General features: G+C 38.3%; 1 protein-coding gene across 1 annotated transcript in view; it reads right to left on the reverse strand.

The window, feature by feature from the left end:
- Positions 1-22,150, reverse strand: part of sv2ca (synaptic vesicle glycoprotein 2Ca) — a 47,225-nt gene continuing 25,075 nt past the window's right edge. The window contains exons 3-13 of the mRNA XM_079815056.1: positions 20,770-20,950; positions 13,214-13,365; positions 7,744-7,877; positions 4,963-5,052; positions 4,453-4,560; positions 4,264-4,352; positions 4,007-4,171; positions 3,756-3,889; positions 3,418-3,621; positions 2,344-2,503; positions 1-2,198 (exon numbers count right to left, since the gene is read on the reverse strand). Coding sequence (XP_079671182.1) covers positions 2,015-2,198; positions 2,344-2,503; positions 3,418-3,621; positions 3,756-3,889; positions 4,007-4,171; positions 4,264-4,352; positions 4,453-4,560; positions 4,963-5,052; positions 7,744-7,877; positions 13,214-13,365; positions 20,770-20,950 — 1,601 coding nt within the window. The 3' untranslated portion in view covers positions 1-2,014. The remainder of the gene's footprint in view (positions 2,199-2,343; positions 2,504-3,417; positions 3,622-3,755; positions 3,890-4,006; positions 4,172-4,263; positions 4,353-4,452; positions 4,561-4,962; positions 5,053-7,743; positions 7,878-13,213; positions 13,366-20,769; positions 20,951-22,150) is intronic.

Raw genomic sequence — 22,150 nt, forward strand, 5'->3', positions numbered from 1 at the left:
AAATACATCATATTTATTTAATCTATTATTACAATTTAAGATAACTGTTTTCGGTTTCACTTTATTTTGATGGTCCCTTTAACATATACTGTTGACTAGAAGTAATGTTGCATCAACATGTCTACTAACTCTCATTAGCGGTTTAGTAAAGTATTAGTAGACTGGTAGGGTTAGGGTTAGAATAAGTTGACATGTAGTTGCAAAGTTACTTATAGTCAGTAGAATGTCTGTTGGAGGACCATCACAATAAAGAGTTGGCAGATATTAAGTAGACAGTCTACTAATACTCTAATGAGAGCTAGTTGACAAGTAGTTGCAAAGTTACTTGTAGTCAACAGAATGTTCAAAAGGGACCATCAAAATAAAGTGTTACCCTGTTTTCTATTTTAATATATTTTCAAATGTATTTTATTCCTGTGATGGCAAAGTTGGATTTCAAAGTGTCACATGATCCTTCAGCAATCATAATGGTGCTCAAGAAACATTTCTTATTTATTGCTAATATTTTTGTGGAAACAGTCTTACATTTTTGCCCTGGATTCTTTGATGAATAGAAAGAACAGCATTTATTTTAAATAGAAATCTATTGTAACATCATAAATGTTTTTACTTTCACTTTTGATCAATTGAACGCATTCTTGCGAAATTTAAAAGAAAAAGGATTTTTTTTTTTTACTGACCACAAACTTTTGAATGGTGTATATAAATATATATTGATAGTCATTATGTAGAAGCAACTAAATGACACAGAATTCTCTTCCCTTGGCTTGGAAACGATACTTGTAAATGAATCACGTGTCATGTGGTTATCAAACACATCTCTCTTCCTCTCTCTACCCCATATGTTGAGGCGGGCCCTCGAAACTCCCTCTGCACCTGTAAACCTGTCATGTCAACAAGATGAGTCTTTGACATTGTACATAAAAGAGGCTTATCATCTGCCTGATTCTCATCAGTCCTTTCTGTCAGACTGTAAGATGGTTTGCATGAATGACCGTGGCATAAACACAATCTGACATCAATTACAGCAGCTACCTCAAGTTCATACGTCATAATGATCTTATGTAGGAGAGGCACAGTTTCAAAAGGCCATTCGCTATTAGACAAATCACAAATTGGCAGAACAAGTCAGATAACACGTCTGTTGTATATGAAATCAAATCGACTTACAATATATAAAGCTTATGAGCAAAATATACTCCATATGACCAAGACATCTGCAGAGCACAAAATAGGATTTTAGATTTTTATAAATCTGGCTGCAAGAACATTAAACATGTACTTAAAGCATGAGTACAGTGCACATTTGTGTGATTTTCATCAGAGGTTGGAGTACATATGCAAAAGGCTTGATTATAAAAATACACGGATACTACTGTTAAAAATGATGGGTTTCAACCTCCCCAAAACATAATACTCAGTGAAATTGATTTAATAACAAACCCTACTCCAATGATGTTTTCAGTATGTAGTTGTTTTCAAATTCTGAAACTAGCGACTGAATAAAGAGTTGTTTACCAGTAGACCAGTCTCAGTCTCTCATCTCTTCAGTAACTCTCTGGGTTCAGTCAGCCAGCTGTGATGCAGCTGTGCCGAGCTCTCGGCGTATCTGATCATCCTCTCTGCATATTCGCAGCCGCTTTGGACGGCTCATTAATAGCTTGTTTTGCTCAAGTCTTAATAAGGGGACATTAATATTTACGCTCACGTCCATTCCTAAGCTGTTACAAACCCTTGAAAAGCCACAAGGAAACACAATGGTTTTTGGTCGAATCAACCGTATTAAGGTGCAAAAGTTTTATTATTGCAAAGGAAAGTCTAAGGATTGTCAAAATGTACCCACTCTTTGATGACTAATTAAAAAATAATCTTGTTTTGAACCACCAACCTTCACCCGGCTATATAGAAACACCACTTAAACAGTAAATGCTTTATGTAAGTACACAATGTACCATGATGATGAATGAAGGTTAAGTCAAGCCTTTTGAGTTTCTCCAGACCTCTGACACAAGGGTTACATGAGGACATTAGACCGGGTGTCAGGTAGTCGCAATCCCACCAGACCTCCGCCAACTAACACTGAGGAAGCCAGAAGAATAGGGATAGCTTTGGTGATGCCTACTAAAGATCCAAAAATCAGATTTCCCATCGCCGCGGCTAGCTTGCACAAGGCATTACAGAAGCCAAATCCAGTTCCTCTGAAATAGAGAGGTGAAGAGAGGGAGGATGGTTGATAAAAGTTGGTGTTACATTGATATTTAATTAGCTTTGAGATTTGGGATCATTAAACAGCTTTGTTGTGTGTCTGTTAGCATATTTTATTATGTATGAGAACAAGCCCACCTTCTGTCCGTAGGGTACAGCTCTACTGTCACAACGTCCAGGGAGTTCCAGGCAGAAATACTCAGCCCATTGTACAAGCACAACATCCCAATCATCATCGACTCACTGGTGCCAAACCACAGGAAGAAGCAGCTGATACCAGACAGGATCATGGAAAACCCTGACAAAACAAACAAAATACTTGCAGAAAGACTATTCTTTTACACAATGATAAAAAGTATAAGGGCCAGATTTACTAAACAGGGCAAATTAGCATGAGAGCGACATTCCAAAAAAGCACAGATGGGAGTGGAAAATTCTGCGTGTGATCTACTGACAATGCGCAAATTTAAAGAACACTGTAAAAAATAGAAGCGGAAAATGTACTTGTAATTTTCTGCCAGGAAATTTCCTTAAACACAACCTATTGCGGTGCGTAATTCAAAATACAGGTAAAACACCTGTAAAAAAACGAACTGGAAAATACCTTCTTATTTATACAGTACACTGTGCCCTATTTTTACAGACTTTTTTTTTTTTACAGTGAACACAGACGCAGCCGAATCATTCAATCTACCAACGCAATCTACCAAGAGCAGCGGCTGGTTTAAGAAATTCTTTTTTTGCCCGTTAAATAATGGCGCAAATTCCAGTAAACTGACTAGCGCAAACCTTAGTAAATCCCCTTGCATGATTCATTTAAACACTCTCTTCCCATAAAGTCTGAAAGGGAAACTCTTTCAAATGCATACAATAACGTCAGCTGCAAAAATAACCCTGTCCATGCCTTTTCACTGCGCGTCTTTAGTAAATCCTAACAGTAGTTTTTTAACGCCAAAAGAGGTTCGCGCTGGCACAAGCTGTTAGTAAATTTGGCCCAATATCTCATATATATATATATATATATATATAGATAGATAGATAGATAGATAGATAGATAGATAGATAGATAGATAGATAGATAGATAGATAGATAGATAGATAGATAGATAGATAGATAGATAGAGATAGATAGATAGATAGATAGATAGATAGATAGATAGATAGATAGATAGAATAATTTAATTGAACATTTTGCATAAATCTCTGTCTCACCTAACATAGACAAGCGGCCAATTTTGTCCATTAGAAGTGCAGATACAATGTTTCCAGGCAGAACAGCCAGTGTTCCCAAGAAATTGACAAAGTAGACCCAGTAAGCACTATAATCATCCTCAAATGTCATCTGACAGCCTGTTTTGTTGTGGTAAAATGTGCTGTTTATGACATCTGTATTTATCAGTTTGGAATCGTCAATATCTGTCAAATGAATAAATGAATTTCATGAGATTCAGACAACATAGAAAGTGATGGTTAAGTATTTACAGACATGTGGCAAAGTGGTAAAATGCAGAAAAGTCTGTTTTGTGTTCAAAAAGACATGACAATTTTACCAGTGTTGTAGAAGACAGCCTCAATAAATGTGCAGTTTCGAAATAAAGATCCCACTGATGTCACATGCTCAAAAAAGCAGCTTTGAAAGGTGGAATTGATGAAAGTGACGGACTTGATTTTCATACTTATGAACCTGAGGAGCAAATAATGGAAATTATTTACAGTATGTAATAATATGCTGGCATACACAGAATAAGAATTGGTATATTAATAAGAAGATTACTATTACATAGGCATTTGAATAAGTCACCTGTCATTTATAAATAAGCTATTAGTGTGTATCTGGTTCTCAAGGGTGAAATTGAAGGTGAAGTCTTCAATGCGTTCGCTGTTATGCCTTTGTACTTTGGAGGCGTATTCATCAGCCTGAAGGTGTTTGATGACGTCAGGGAACCACACAGATAAACCGTAATACCTGCAGAAGTATTCGAGTTCTTTAAAGACTGACTGGATGGATGGATGGATGGATGGATGGATGGATAGGTGACACAAAAAGAAAGGTCTTACCCAAATGACAGTGTGAGCCAAACAATAGCAAGTTTCACTGTAATGTCTTTCACTGGATAACTAAAACACCTTAAGAAGTTCAACCAAATCTGGAAGGACAGAAAAAATAAGTTATTTTCATTTGTATCATAACAAATATCCAGTAATTTAATCAAATGGTTACATAGAATTACACATCCTGAATCTCACCCCTTGAAGCTCAGTCTTTATTCTGAAGATCGCTTTTGAGAAAAAGTTGCCGGATTCATTCATCTCGACAAACTCATCAATCTGTTTTGGGACCTTAATTCTGTTAACCTACAAAAAGAAACAAGTCTATGGGCTTCATTCTACAGAATGTCTGCCAAAAATGCATATTTTGCTACAGTATGTAATGCAATGACATATGTTTTAAGTTTGTCTTGAGTATGCAAATACTTTTTTTTATAACTACCGTAATACAAAAGAGAAAGAATATGTTTAAGAAGGTATAAAAGTGTCAAATTTATGTGGCAGCTTGAGCTTCATCATTGCTTGCTCACCAAGCCTTGATGCAGGCTGCACTCTGTCTCTATTTCTGAAGCTCAAATGACACCAAAAAAATCCACGAAGCCCACATACAGGGCAGGATGAGACAATCATTTATGAATTTAAGCAACTTTAAGGCATAGTTGGTGCCTTAAGCAGCTTAAAGTCAGAACATTGAGGTAATTGACTCACGGTAAAGACTTTCTCGGGCTGTCCACGCGCTCGCATGTTTGTGTCATGAATCTGCTTGAGGATCATCCAGGCTTCGTCGTGCTTCCCTACCTGAAAGGATAAAAAAAAATCCCTAAGAGATTAAATGGATTAAGTGGAAACCGCAGCGCTAGATGACAGCCGCCCACCTCTATTGCCATGGCAGACCCGGGAAGAGGGGCGTTGGGAGTCACGACAAGCACGCGTCATTAGCTTCAAAGAGAGTCGTGTTCCCTTAAGTCAGGCTGTTTCCTCAGATTGTCAAGGCATTCAAGTCATATAAACTGAAATGATGTTCTTGTAAACATGCAGTTAGCAACAAAACAGCAGTTACAGAATATCTGAGTTACTTTTTTAAATAGCCAAGTAATGCAAGTTTTCCCTTTTATTGACTGACACCTCTCCTTTCCCCATGATGAGAGAAATTGGGAGTAAGTGCAGAGGCGTTGTGTGTGTTTTGTAAACTTGATGGTTATTGTAGTTATAGACTAAGAGTGAGCATGCATTTACTCATCGCACTTGCAGAAAACATCCATTATTCCACAAAATGAATAAAAGCAGTGAAATAACTTTAGTTAGTGTGTAATGTTGCCGTTTAAAAATAAACAACATCTGCAAAGTTACGATGCTCAAAGTTCAGTGCAAATGGAGATATTTTCTTTTACAGAAATTTCTTTTTAAAGGTCCCATGGCATGGCATTTTTCTATTATTTTATAATGTTTCCTGAGGTGTACTTATATTGTTAGTATGATTTTTACATCATAAAATGTCATAATTTAGAAATAAAAGCCATTTTTTCTATACTGCTGTTTTCCCTGTGGCTGAATGCCCTGTTTCAAGAGGCTTGTCTGCTGTGAGACTTCAGTAAAAACGCCCACTGTTGTGATTGGCTGACATCTTTGCATTTGAAATGAGCGGAGGGGGCGTGGTTTAACGAGGTCTACGAGGCACGAGCTGCTGCCAGAGAGACGGATGGACCTGAGTTCACTTCTCATCAGTTCTCAGCACGTCTCAGTTCAGTGAACTGTTGTAGTTACTAGAATATACTTCAGGTTATTAGTTTATTTCTAGTCGGTGGGGCTGTCACTCATGTCAGAAAGTTAGTAACTTTAGTAAATTATGGATCAGCGCTGACTCGAGACGCGAACCGTTTAGAACGATTCAGTCCGATTTGGTGAACTGATTCGGTTCACTAAAAAGAACCGGTTCAAAAGAATGATTCGTTCGCGAACCAGACATCACTAACGTACCAGAGAAGGAGCGATTGCTAACAAAGTTATTTATAGTAACTACTGAGTTGTGAGAGCTGTGCTGTCAGCGCGACTTTATTGTGTTTGTATCTGAGAGTCCCAGTCACGCCGAGTCCGTCTTCATCATTATTCTACCAACTTTGTAACACATACAATGTACCATTACAGCGAGATGAACGAGTTAGTAAGTGTTGATTATAGCATTATTTTTAGATATGTTCCTATCATATGAAAAGCGTCAGTGACGCGCATTGAGTACACAGCACAAACAAAGACACAACAGCTGTAATCGAATGTAATGTCCAGTTTATTGTGGGGACAGCTGGCTAGCCTAGCCCAGATACGCTCACGCTTACCTCTCTGCTTAATCTCGCGCCGCGTTTGGTGCCTCCGCTGTGGGCCAGATGCAGTACTGGGGGTCGGGGATGTTGACGGCCGACCGGCCAGTGCAGCCCGAGCTTCGGCGTGTGTGAGGTTTATCTCTAAAGATGTGACTCTGCTGATGTTGAGCAACCAAAAAAAACATACCATTCTGAAACCCCCCGTAACAGCTGTTCTAAAATTCTCTTGGTCGGATTCAGAATCAAACTGATAAGGCAATATTGACGCCATTGTTTATTACAATACACCTGAGCATTTGTAGTATATGAGCAACCGTAATAGTAAGGGGCGTGACGTTTCCGGACGTGCACTGGGCGTTTAGCGAATCACAACTCACTGGGACATCTAACCAATCTGAGCCAATTGCATATTTCTGAGGGAGGGGCTTCATTGAACCAGGAAGCTATCAGGACGTTTTTACGAGAAGGGACACAGTGGTGTAGAATAAAGCTAAATTATGTGAAAAATAATGTTTTTGTTTTTTTTAAACGAAGCATGAACACATCTTAGACTGCACCCCATAAACACAATCAAGCCTTCAAAAAAAGTGAATCAACCACCCCTTTAATGTTAAATACAAACATACTTTATGTACTTAATCTCTTTGTTAAGCAATGTCTTTGCTGCTGACCTTCGATGATCCAATTCAATCATACTAATAAGCAAAAATGATTTTAGATAAAAAAAACGTATTTGTTTTTCTTTTATTTTCTGCATCCTACATTTTCTTCTGCAATCTAGAATGGCAGCACAGCTGAAAGGTTTGTTTGAGCTGCGCCCTCTACTGTACAGGTGTAAATTTACATTTCCTTCAGCCTGAGGCTTATTCATTTCACTTTTGGTTTGAATGGGCCTTTACATTTTCCAAAAAAAAAAAAAAAAAAAAACTACAAGCAAACAAAAAGCCCAGGCCAGATGAGAAAAAGTAATGCAAAAGTAACATTGTGCATTACTAAGTAGCGCAATTAGTCACATTTTTAGGGAGTAACGCAATATTGTAATGCATTACTTTTAAAAAGAACTTTCCCCAACACACGATGATATCGATAAAGATATGGTTCTAAAAATCCTTCTAAATGTAAAAGAATAGTGAAGTCCACACCACAACTATAAAGATAATGTTCTATTTACCTCCAAGTAGAACCTCGGGCTCTCCGGCATGAACATTAAAGCCACCACGGCACAGAGGCAGGGAAGAGCGCACACCACCACAAACACCCTCCAGCTGTGGAACTGATAAGCTGAGCCCATACTGAAACTCCATCCTGAAGAAAGCATCAAACAATTTTTCATGTTATTGATCCAGCACAGACAAAGGGCTTGGCTAGTAGTACTTCAAGACATATGACTGTAGGATTTGAACTTGTAACATTTGTCAATATGTCGCAGTGATTATGGTCTGATTGAACACATCCATTTAATTTGCCCAACGCAGATTGATTATATAAATAGTGAGTCTAGTGTGTTTGTCTTTTGAACTGAAAACCATCAGGATTAATATGTGTAACAGATTCCTTTCATAATGCAGTCCTGATTTTATTTAGCAACAGAGTATGGAATAACATAAAAGAAAAGAAAAATCAGAATCTAAACTGTTGTTATTGTTAACTAAAATTAAAACAATAAAAAAAAAATTTATTCGAATAAAGCTGAAATAAAAATATTAGACAAAAAAACGTAAAAATAATAACTGAAATAAGTTGGAGTAGTACAATTACTAATGTAAAACTGAAAATAAATATTATAAAAAATATTGTATTATTAAAAATAAATATTATTAACAATTAAATATTAAATAAAATGTACAAAAGCACAAAAATGTATTAAAACTACAATCAAAATGAAAGTTTAAGTTTAAATATAGAAAAAATAAAACCTACACCAGCATTGCCTTTATGAACAAATGTTTCTTTTAAAGTCTAAAATATTCTAAAAACTTAAGAAATTAATGCAAGATTCAATAATAAAATTGACAGTTTAATGTAATGTTGTATACACCGATCAGGCATAACATTATGACAGGTAAAGTGAATAACACTGATTATCTCTTCATCATGGCACCTGTTAGTGGGTGGGATAAATTAGGCAGCAAGTGAACATTTTGTCCTCAAAGTTAGAAGCAGGAAAAATGGTCAAGCATAAGGATTTGAGCGAGTTTGACAAGGGCCACATTTTGATGGCGAGACGACTGGGCCAGAGCATCTCCAAAACTGCAGCTCTTGTGGGGTGTTCCCGGTCTGCAGTGGTCAGTATCTATCAAAAGTGCTCCAAGGAGGGAACAGTGGTGAACCGGCAACAGGGTCATGGGTGGCCAAGGCTCATTGATGCACGTGGGGAGCGAAGGCTGGCCCGTGTGGTCCGATCAAACAGACGAGCTACTGTAGCTCAAATTGCTCAAGAAGTTAATGCTAGTTCTGATAGAAAGGTGTCAGAATACACAGTGCATCGCAGTTTGTTGCATATGGGGCTGCATAGCTGCAGACCAGTCAGGGTGCCCATGCTGACCCCTGTCTACAGCCGAAAGCGCCAACAGTGGGAACGTGAGCATCAGAACTGGACCACGGAGCAATGGAAGAAGGTATCCTGGTCTGATGAATCATGTTTTCTTTTACATCACATGGATGGCCGGGAGCGTGTGCGCCGCTTACCTGGGGAACACATGGCACCAGGATGCACTATGGGAAGAAAGCAAGCTGGCGGGGGTAATGTTCTGCTGGGATACCTTGGGTCCTGCCATAAATGTGGATGTTACTTTGACACGTACCACCTACCTAAGCATTGTTGCAGACCATGTACACCCTTTCATGGAAATTGTATTCCCTGGTGGTTGTGGCCTCTTTCAGCAGGATAATGCCACTGCCACAAAGCAAAAATGGTTCAGTAATGTTTGAGGAGCGCGAGTTTGAGGTGTTGACTTGGCCTCCAAATTCCCCAGTTCTCAATCCAATCGAGCATCTGTGGGATGTGCTGAACAAACCCGATCCATGGAGGCCCCACCTCGCAACTTACAGGACTTAAAGGATCTGCTGCTAGCATCTTGGTGCCAGATACAGATACCACAGCACACCTTCAGGGGTCTAGTGGAGTGACCAGACCTGTCCTGGGGACCCCCCACCACCCCACATTTAGGATGTCTCACTCATCTGACACACCTGATTCAACTCATCAGCTCATTAGTAGAGACTTATGGGTGTTACTGATGAGGGAGACATCCAAAATGTGCATTAGTTGGGGGTCCCCAGGACAGGTTTGCGAAGCACTGGTCTAGTTGAGTCCATGCCTCGACTGGTCAGGGCTGTTTTGGCAGCAAAAGGGGGACCAACACAATATTAGGAAGGTGGTCATAATGTAATGAATGATCAGTGTATATATACACACCTCCCAACAGACACATTTGCACAGACATGCTGTGTACAGAAATAATTTAGAAATTGTGGAAATTCAAATTGCTTGTAGGCTAGAAGAGAACAGAGAGCCCACTGAGCTACAGGATTGCACAGTTATAATATATTTAAGTGCAAGTGCATGTATATAAAATGACTAATCAACACACACTATCCAAAACTATTCCATATTTCCAATTTTAAGTGGTGACAGGCAAGTTTCTGAAATCACGTAAAGCAGCTTTAAGACTGTCATGGACTCCCAGTGAGCAGTAAATGTATGCTAAGCTGAAAAGTGTTCGTCTCATTACCTTACAGTTTAAGTGGTGCCTTTTCTACTTCTCCACCATATGTATTTTTTTCTTTATGGTAATGCCTGACGCGCTGAGCTGTAAAACTGTGTAGGATTCTAATGATGTCATTAAAGAGGAAATATCCCATTGAAAGGAAGAAAGTGCCTTTCATTGCTTGAAATGCCATTAAAGGCCATTAAAGGAATTCTTGATGTTTTATGCATGATTAAACTCCAACACTTTTTTATAAAGTTTTTATGGGTGGACCCCCTCTCCCAATTTCCCCATCACAGGCCCTTATGTTTGTAGACGTTAAAGACCATGTTTAAATAAACACTGATATTCAAATGGTATCAAATTATGCTGTCAATTGGTAGATGCTAGACAAACTAGACAGATGCCAACATGCCCACATCCCTAAAAGTCACTAGCCTAACAGCACAAAGTAAAATAAACACCCAAACTATATTAAATATGGGTAACATATAAAATCCTAAAGTCCAATAATACACAAAGTACATATAGTACATATAGATAGAAGACGTTGGTATAAATATGGTTTATGTCTTTATCAAAGAGAAAGACACTCTAGAAATACAGCATGGTGAAAATGAAGCACTCATTGTGTGTGTTCATTTGTGAGGACCAGTGGTAAATAATGAAGGCAACACTACACTGCAGTATAAGTGAGAGTTATGAAGCTGCGATTGCAGCAGCAGGCAAGCCCAAGGGGTAATGTTTCGCCCATGTCATTGGAAATCTCATTACATAGATTATGTGCATAATTGACTGAGGAAACGGGTGACTGAGTCAGCAGCTAGCACACCTACCCACTTGTACTTATGTACAGTGGCTTGCCAGCGGCTCTACTACCAAAAAATGTACTTATACATTGTGTGCTATATGTGTTTTTGTTTGCTTTTACTCTTTTACTCATATTAGCATACTGTTGTGTTAGCTTAGCAACATACTAACATCAAACTACTGGAATCAATTGTGTTTCAAATCTCTGGGCAGTACAGGACAAGGCAGGACAGGAACAGGCAAGACACATAGGCAAAGCACGTCAGCAAACAGACGACGAGCCGTGTACGACTCAAAAGCACAAACTCAGAATCGCACGCACACAATGATGACACAAGTGTCAGGGCTGTGTCACCAAACAAGAATAAACCAGACCGAAGTGACAGAACCCTGACACTCGTGCGCTACTTATGTGTTTTAAGCATTTGCTGCTGATGGAAGAGAAATAAAGCACTATGTTAACCAACATAACAAAAAGGTGTTTTCACCTGTCCACCTGTTTTGTACAAAACTGAATGCACTTTTAGCACCAACCACTGGACATTTCACTTTGAAACACAAGAAGCAACGTTCTATCATTTTGCAGAAATGCCCCTAACACCCCCCCCACCCCAAACTCACACATTAAGACTCCCAATTTATTGGGCTTATGATCGTTTCCCATTGATTCCCAGCATACAGACTATAATATTGACTCCCTAATACTCTCCTATAGCCACTGTGTCTGACAGCTTGTCCCCTGCCTGGCCTCCACCAAGGGCCATTCATAAATCAAGCTCTCCTTTCGTTTGGACTCACAAGGCAAGGAGAAAAACCTCATTACGATCTGTTCACAGAGAACAAAACAGAGCGAACCCCCCTTAAATAGGAGTGAAAACAGTCTGCTCTAGTTGTGGTTTTGGCCGAAAGACTCTCAGTATCCATTCAGCACCTTTCCTCCTCCCTTCCCTTATATTCCACGATTTCACTACTGATGAGTGTAGAGTAGATGTTCTCATAAATCATGGGCATATGCCTTCCCCCACAGGAGCCGCTTCATCCTTTAAATATCCCTGCAGTGCTCTGTTTCTACATTAATCACTTAACCTAAAGCTCTGCTATTCTCTACTCCCTCACAGTCGTCACTGTCTGTGAGAGGACAGCCCACACTTGCCGGAGGAAAAGCAGACACCTTGACCTGAGCTTGCAGAGTACCTTGTTGTTATCGGTTAAAATTAAGTTCAAAACAATAACTTAAGACAAAATTGAGCAAGACAGATATTTGCTACATTTCTACAATAACACCATATTGAAATGTATCCCAAATCTAAAAAAATAAATACTATCAAAACAGCTGAACACCTACACCGGTTTTAGTCTTCATTACCATCTATACAAAAGTATAGAATCATTTTTTATACTGTAATGTAAACATGGACTAAGTAACATTTACTGCAGTGAATTCTAAACAGCAGAGAGTGTCCTTCCTGTTCTGTAAAGACATTTTACAAAAGCAAACACTGTATAATGCAGCCTGTTTTTAGTGTTTTTTAGGTCATTGTTTTATGAATGACAAAGTGAATTTGTTGGTTGACAACTGTTGCAAGTGTTGATTTGAGACATGTATGTATTGATTTGGTACTTTTAGTGCATTTTGAATGTGAAATTAACTGCAATGCCAACTTGAAAGTTGGTTAGGAGAACTGTGTAATGAGTTTTGAAAAGTGACCTACGTATTGAGAAATGTGTCCTAGCGATTGTTAAAAACTGTAAATGGAAATGAAAGGAGGTATCATCATAATGTTTTGGACACATAAGCCATGATTTTTGGACATGTACATTCGTAGTTGCATAAAAACTTGATCAAACATTACTGTTCAAAAGTTTGGGGACGGTAGGATTTTTTATGTTTTTGATAGAAGTCTTTTATGCTCACCAAAGATGCATTTATTTGATCAAAAATACAATAAAACATACTGTGAAATGTAATTCAATTTTAAAATAACCTTTTTTATTTTAATATATTAAAACTTTTCAGCAGCCGTTACTTCAGTCTTTAGTGTCTTTAGTGTCACATAATGCTGATTTGGTGCTCTATATATTTTTTAAATCAAAATACAGTGCATGATCTGGTTCTCTTACCGTAGTGAGGTATGATGGCCCAGGCCATGGCAGAGGCATAAATCTCTCCTATCATCCAGAACATGCAAAGCCAGCTCAGATGTTCTCCACGTTTCTCTCTTGCCAACACCTCAGCAAAGTATGAGAAGACGATGGGCACCGCCCCACCAATCCTGAAGGACAAGCGAAGCAAGAATAAAGCAGAGAAGCGCAATCTCAAGGCCAGTGCAGAGGGTCTAAGAGCTCAGCAAACTAAGACAGCTGTTTTCTTTTTTTCTTTGCTTTATTTTTTTTAAAAACACTATGTATCTGTGAACCTTTTTATTGTATTTATAGTTTTTATCAATTGCTAACACACAATTCATGAAACAATTGACCATTTTCTCACAACTATAAACACAATCTTAAAACTGCACAACAACTTGAACAAACTTCAAACATATTATCTCTTGTCAGAATCAAACTTTGGCCTCAGATGAAACAAAACCTAACAAATACACAGACTACTTTCCTGTCCATTGAACACTAATGAAAAACTCTAAATCCTTATTGGAAGTCAGGCATAATTTTGCAGCTCAATGTCTATTACAATACACAACATAAATAGAAGGGTGCAGATACAGTAAAATACAGCATTGAGCCTAATGAAAAGTTTATTTACATTACACTTAGGGATGTGCATGAGTACCTGAGTACTCAGACATGACAGTGACGTTCGTTTAAGAAAACGAAGATCGCCGTGACATTACAAATCTATTTTTTTTTTCTGATTTCTGGTTATTGTGGCATTTAAGGCGGTACCCAAGGTCTGATTGGTTAACGTTAGGGCAGCATGCCGTCTAGACTGGCAAAATAAAGTGTGCAGTGATGCCTGGAATCAATTTGATCATGAAAATACCGTTGAGTAGCAATATATCGTCATATACAACCCAAATGAGAAAAAGTTGGGACAGTATGTAAAACGCAAATAAAAAAAAAAGAAGTGATTTCTAAATTTACTTTGACTTGTATTTCATTGCGGACAATATGAACACAAAATATTTCATGTTTTGTCTGGTCAACTTCATGTCATTTGTAAATATGCATCCTTTCCTGTCATTCAGACCTGCAACACATTTTAAAAAAGTTGGGACAGGAGCAATTTAGGGCTAGTAATGAGGTAAAATGGTTAAATAATGATGTGATTTGAAACAGGTGATGTCAACAGGTGATTGTAATTATGATTTGGTACAAAAGCAGCATCCAAGAAAGGTCTAATCCTTTAGGAGCAAAGATCAACAAATACGTGAGAAAATTATTGAAATGTTTAAAAACAATGTTCCTCAAAGAAAGATAGGAAGAGATTTGGATATTTCACATTCAACAGTGCATAACATAATTAAAAGATTCAAGGAATCTGGAGGAATTTCAGTGCATAAAGGACAAGGGCGCAAGCCTAAGCTGAACAACCGTGATCTCCGATCCCTCAGGCGGCACTGCATCAAGAATCGTCATTCATCTATAAGCGATATCACCACATGGGCTCAGGACTACTTTGGCAAACCTTTGTCAAGTACCACAATACGTAGTTACATCCACAAATGCCAGTTAAAACTGTACTGTGCCAAAAGGAAGCCCTATGTTAACAGTGTCCAGAAGCGCCGTCGACTTCTCTGGGCTCGGAGGCATCTGGGATGGACCATCACACAGTGGAAACGTGTACTGTGGTCAGATGAATCAGTATTTGAGGTATTTTTTGGGAGGAATGGACGCTGTGTGCTCTGGACCAAAGAAGAAAAGGATCATCCAGACTGTTACCAGCAACAAGTCCAAAAGCCAGGGTCTGTCATGGTATGGGGTTGTGTCAGTGCCCTTGGCAAAGGTAAGTTGCACTTCTGTGAAGGTACCATTAATGCTGAAAAGTACATAGAGATTTTGGAGCATAATATGCTGCCTTCAAGAAGACATCTTTTCCAGGGACGTCCATGCATATTTCAATAAGACAATGCAAAACCACATTCTGCACACATTACAAAGTCCTGGCTGCGGAGGAAGAGGGTACGGGTACTTGACTGGCCTGCCTGCAGTCCCGACCTGTCTCCAATAGAGAATGTGTGGCGCATTTTGAAGCGCAAAATGCGACAACGAAGACCCCGTACTGTTGCCCACCTTAAGACTTGTTTGCAGGAAGAATGGGACAAAATTACACCTGAAACACTTCATCACTTGGTGTCTTCAGTCCCTAAACGTCTTTTAAGTGTTGTGAAAAGGAATGGCAACATTACAAAGTGGTAAATGCTTTACTGTCCCAACTTTTTTTGAAATGTGTTGCCGGTCTGAATGACAGGAAAGGATGCATATTTACAAATGACATGAAGTTGACCAGACAAAACATGAAATAGTTTGTGTTCATATTGTCTGCAATGAAATACAAGTCAAAGTAAATTTAGAAATCACTTCTTTTTTTTTTTTTTGCATTTTCCATACTGTCCCAACTTTTTCTGATTTGGGGTTATACATAACATCAGGACATTATTGTAATAGAATGTTGTAAATTCTTTGTGCTTTAGTTGCCCTGTTTCAGCGTTGCTGTTAGGGGAAAGACTGCATCCACAACATGCGCATCCACGTCCTTTTGTGCAGATGTACTTTGTAATTTGGCTTTTATGTTCAACGTATCTGATTAATCTCATATATAATGCATTTGGTTGAGTTTTTAACCCACTAGCAATTAAAGCGCTTCAGTTTATGCTGTCTTCATTCACTCTTCAGTGACAGCTCAATGTCAGTGTCGACATTATTGACTATGATTGGGTTATTTGAGACAGTCCTTTTCCATTTAGATGTTTCTTTTTCAGAAACATTGATGATATTATTATTAATCCAGCAGTGTTTTTTCCCTCATCATATTTTCTCAACAGTAGGCCTGTGTTTTAATTAAAATTGTTTTTGTCATGGCTACTGGAATCACTTGATAAAGTAGATGAAAATACAGTGCAAGATGTGCAGCGTCAATCTGCCATATACAAACATTACAATGAGAACACTATAGCATGTTGTGAATTCTTTGTGTTTCAGCGCATACAGGAAGAGCACATCCACGAGGGAGTTACACTTTCTGGCTAGTAGCACGTAACAGTTCACTTGCATTTGCGTCCTTTTGTGCAGATACAAGTTGTAATATTATGTTTATGTTCTTTATAAAGGATATCTGATTAGTCTCATATAGGATATGTCATATAGAACGAAGCCTGTGGCACGTAACCCTTATTTGCCTTTGGGGATTGGCTGGATGGAATCAGTCTCATGTGAAGAAGGCCCAAAGGTATTACCGTGGACGCAGCTGCCATGAGACCTAGAATTCTGTAATAGAAAGTAATTTCCTGACCTAGCCTGATATTTCTCAGGGTGTTTACACACAGTCCTGGTCCTTTTTCTTTGTGGAGATAATCGTCCACAAATCCAGCCTCGTTTTAGGCCGCTGAGCATGGCAAGCCGGTCCCCAGACTTTACGTTGGGGGAGCATGACTCACCACACTCTGCTTCTGGGCTTCCCTTTGCTTAGGAGCCGGGCCGGGTTGGGTCTGGGTGGCCGACAGCCCCTCCCTTTGAGTACAGCGGGGAAGAAATTTCACAAAGGCCTCTACATGTCTCTTCGCCTCCCGGAACCTGCTGACAACTGACTATTTAGAGGGAGGGATCAAGCAGGAAAACTCTGTCCCCTATCGTTGATGCCCGTGAGGTTCAACCACAGATGCCTCTCCATGACGACCAAAGCTAACAAAGAACAGTCGACTGCATGGGCCGTCTGCTTAGCCGCCCGAGAGACAGATCTGTGTCCCGACGGAGTTCTGAGAAGGTGTGGACCTGCAGGTACTCAGATCTTTTAGCAGGTCAGCCTGGTACGCCTGTAACACCGCCATGGTGTGCAGCGCAGCACCAGCCTGACCTGCTGATTGAAACGCTTTCCACACCATCGTGGATGTTGTTCTGCACGGCTTGGTGGGGAGCATAGGCTTTTTTAATGACGATGAGTTCCCAGGGGAGAGATAGCCTGTGAGTGCCTCTTCAACCTGAGGCATCATCGTATAACCACATGTCCTTGCACCCACGATAGACGAATAAGTCGACGTCTAGGGCACAAAGACACGTGATGTATATGGGTTCCCCCATGAATGTGTTAACTCATCATGGAGGTCTTCAAAGAATGGGAGAGACCACCATTCAGGGCCCTCCCCTTGGCCACCGGACAGAAATCTATCCTCTAACTTTGAGTACACTGTAAAAAATCCGACTTATGTTTTGTATGACAAATTCAGCTTTTAAAGTTTATTCAACTATTTAACATGAAAAAAGTTTGTACAACTAATTGACCCTAAGTTGAGAAAACTCAAATGTTCTGCAGCTGGTTGCCTTAAACTTTTAAGTTTTCTCAACTTTTTTTTTTTTTTACAGTGTACTTGGGGGTCTCTTGTCCCTGTGGCCAGTCCAGTTGAAAAACCTGGCCACTGCACAAGTCACCACCTTGAGTAACTCTCTTGCGCTTTATCATCATGGGAGGAGCATTTGGAGGTGGCACTCTCGTAATCCATCTCGCCAGAAACAATAGATGGAGCATCCTCTGCCTGATCCGAAGAAGCGTCGGGGCATGCTTCGGAATCAGGCATGAGGACATCACGATCTGGAGAGAGAAGGAGTCAAATGTTCTCTGAATGTAGTTTGAAGATTTGGTTTTGTGTTTAAGGTTTTGAGAAAGTGGGTGATGGTTTAGAGAGATGTGTTATTTAGCAATTCAGAAAAACTGCAACATAACAGTGTTTTGATTCAAATATTTTCATTATCGACCCACCCCACCCCCGAGTACTTGAGTAGCCTACTCGTTTTTAAAAATCTATCAGTATTTGAAAATAAAAATGGACAAAAATGCCTATTTCCCAAAACTATGTTTTGTTTTTTTGTTTTTAAAATGTTACACTTTTCAGGGGAATCAACCTAAAATGGCTTGTACTGCACATTGTATTGGGTTAAGCAAAAAATATTTGAATATTTTTTTGAAAATTAATTATAGTTAGCTGCTAAAATTAACTGCTGAGGGCTATGAAGAGCACTCCTCCCTTAACAGGTCAATTGTAAATCATTACTCTTTTAGATCTTTTCTATGTTTCATTTGATTTGACGACCAGTCAGGAAGACACAACTGGTGTAAAGCAATAGACATGATTTATTTAAAGACTTGTTTCCACACAAGAAAAACAAAATGAGTCTTGTCTGCGAGATTTCACTTATTTGCTACTACTGAGTTAATTAGTCCCCGGTGTCTTCTTCAGATCAATATTTAAAGGAAAGACACTGAAATACAACATAAAACAGAAACTACCAATTACTAAGTGTTAGTATTTAAAAGATAGTATTTTAGTAATATTATTTTATTTAACACTAGAACCGCCACGGGGTAAAATTTACCCATGGCTGTTTTTCAAATGTAGGCTACATAACAGATTTCCAATAAAATATCCAAGTCTCCCAGTCACTGACTTTTACTAAAACTGTGTTATTTACAATCCCCTGTTGTTAAAAATTGTTTAGATAAAACCAGATTTAAAAACGGGGCATTTATACCTATAAGCGCCAGCGGGTCAAATTTACCCCTATATAATTCCTCTATTTTCGCGTGTCTGAGCAACGCGTCGGCTTACTGTAAACAGTCACACAACGCACGGTCAAATAAAGATGTTTCAGCCTATTTATAAATGTTCAAACTTTGGATTAATTATACATTTTTGTTTAGCAATTTTGTATTGAGTATTGTTTGCTACTGTGTTGCTATTTATTCAAGTCTGCCCGTTTCCTGAAAAGAAAAAAAAATCCCATATGATGGAATGAATAAAACAATTTTCATGATTATCCCAAGTTTATTGGTGTTGTTCTCTTATTCAAATTATAAATTATATAACTATACAAATGAATAATTAATTAGGTCAAACTGTGCGCTTGAATTCGTATGTTATCCTTATCGTAAGTTTTCATACATCTTATGCAGTGCTGTGATTTATTATTGCTCATCATTGTCTATTTAGAGTATTTTAAAATAACATGGGTTATCTTAATATGGGATTAATGACATTTTATTATAATATTACACCACCCAAAAATGTATTTATTTCCATCTAATTCTCGTTTTCATTGCAGGCTGGTTTAGCCTATAGTCACCAAAAAGTGATTAGTGTAGCCTGCTTAAAATAGCATAAAACAACAGGACAAAAACATAGTTGATGACTAAAAATAATAATTTCATGACTCTATACATTACTTTGTGAAGACAGTGGCATAATACAGTGACATATTACGTTTTTTAGCCGTATCAATACAGTAATAATCTGCATGGGTAAATTTTACCCGCTGGCGGTTTTAGGTATACAGCGACCCCTGGTGGTTCTAGTGTTAAATCTGGACCAAAAAAAATCTGTTAAATTATTATACATTTTTAGATTATTACTGTTTTTGCTGTATTTTTGATCAAATAAATGCTCAAAATTAAGAAAATGATTAAAAAAAGGCCATTCTAAGTTTTCTTTGTCAGCAACAGTATCTCTGAGTTGAAGGTTTGAGTGAACACTGAGAATTGTAAACCTGTATGGCAGCGACCTCACGCTGTATTATTTTTTGAAATATGTCATTTAAACTCAAAACATATATTTTATACAGACAGAATATACCACTCATCATTGTATCCATATTGACATTTTAATTAGCAACAACATCCTGTGAAATGCTCATTAGGAGGCGAAGGCTTCAGTGCAAGTCATTACAGGCTGAGTGTTCAAAGATTTACAAGAACTCCATCATCAGAGAGACAAGTGCTTTAGCCATGGACCAACAGACAGTGTCTGCCAGAAATGGAGAATCAGAGACTCAAGAAAGCAGCACTGCAGAGACTATTGATCCAGCCAGATGTAATGTATTGTCTGTCTGAAAAAGACTATTATCTAAAGAATAGGGGAGACATTCTCATTTTAGAGGAGGGTTGATGCCCATTGTTTCTCATGATACCAGCCAAGATCGCTTTCCAGGAACCCATGTCAAAGTGCAGGTGGAGACTATATCTAGGTAGTGTGTTAAATTGATAATTTCCCCACTTTATTCATCTTTAATTTGATCAAAACTAATATTAGTAATATTGTGAAATATTTTTATAATTTAAATAAAAATGGAATTTATTCCTGTGATGGCAAAGTTGCATTTTTAGCATCATTTCTCCAGTCTTCAGTGTCACATGATCCTTCAGAAATCGTTCTAATATGCTGATTTGGTTCCCTTATTATTGTCAGTGTTGAAAACATTTGTACAGCTTAATAGTTTTGTGGAAACCGTAATAATTTATATTCTTTAATAAATAGAAAGTTCAAAAGAACAATGTTTATTTTAAATAGAAATCTTTAAACATGCATGTAAAACTGTCACTTTCGATCAATTTAAAGGATTCTTGAATACAAGTATTCAAGATATTTCATTGTATTGTAGTGATGTACACAATCTAAAGTCTTTATCAAGATTTTAATGTTGTCATTTAATGTTGAAGATGCAGGAAACGGACTCACCCTAAGCCAGCTATCGTGCGACAAAGCAAGAAGACGCCATAGCCCTGCACAAAAGATGACAGGAAGGCGAAGAAGCCATTCATGGACATACAAATGAGCAGACACTGCCGTCGGCCCACCTTGTCGGCCATGCCGCCCCAGAAGAAGGCCCCTACCATCATTCCCAGATACACAATGCTGCCTGTAGTGAATAAGAGGAGAGGAAAAAAGAACAAAGTGAAAAAGTAGGAACACACATCCCAGGCAGAGATACACACAGATTGAAGTTGTCATATTCAGGAGAGTTTGTTCTTGTCTTCATTCTAGTTTGGCTGCTGATTTATATGAACAAAATGGTGTATATGCTGCTTCTTGGAACAAGAACACCTGAGGAGTTTGTCGTTTCCAGGGGAAATGCAGGATACTTTCCGTGATGATGCTTAGCACAAGGGACGATGAATATTTTAATTACATAAGTAGTCCAGAGGAAAAACAAATGACCATTAAAAATATATCAGATTTTAGTGATCTCAGAATTCTCCACAGAAGCCTTCTAAAATCCCAGTAAAAGCACGACTATATTCTTTACTTCTAACATTTACTCCATCTGTATAAAAATAGTAGTATCTAAAGGATTTAACTGAAAATAATCTGCAGTGATTGTGTATTTATAAGACGCCAACATATCTAGAGCACAGAATTAGGATATTCTACTACAGATGGTAAGCAAATAAAAAGAAAAACCACACTGAAAATGTTAAATACAGGGAAATACACAACCTATAATTTTGAGTCTGATATATTTTTACATTGTTATTTTGATGAAAAATGTGCAGCTTTACAGGTAGTACAATAAGTGTAATTTCTTTTCAGCAGACTGAATTGTCTGCAAATAATCATCTATTTGACACAATATATTGAAAAGAAGGAAAGAGCTTGGTGTCACAAAAGGGCTGTAATGATGTGCATGAAGACGCAAATCAAACAAAAAAATGGTCTTTAGTAAATTAAAACAGGACCAGGCAGATAATCACACAGAGTAATTAAAACAACCACATAAAATAAGATGCAAGCGATACCAGACAAAGAACAGACAGAACTCAGGAAATACAATAATTCATAGGGAGAAGTAATCAAGGTAAAACAGAACAGGTGCAGGAACTAATTAATAACTAGGGAAACTAAAGATGACTAGGAACTCAGGTAAAACAGAACATAGCACTGACTGAAAACGAAACCAAAACACAACATACATGTTACACTTGGTTAAATAAAAGTATATATACATTTACTTATATTTAACAATGCTCTTCACTTTTTTCCAATAATTATTGTTGTGTGGAGGCAAGGCAAGGAAGAAGTGACAGAGGAGGATCAAACTGCATGACTGCGCCATTGACCA

The sequence above is a fragment of the Gobio gobio genome (assembly GCF_949357685.1).
Source record: "Gobio gobio genome assembly, chromosome: 4".
Lineage (NCBI taxonomy): Eukaryota > Metazoa > Chordata > Actinopteri > Cypriniformes > Gobionidae > Gobio > Gobio gobio.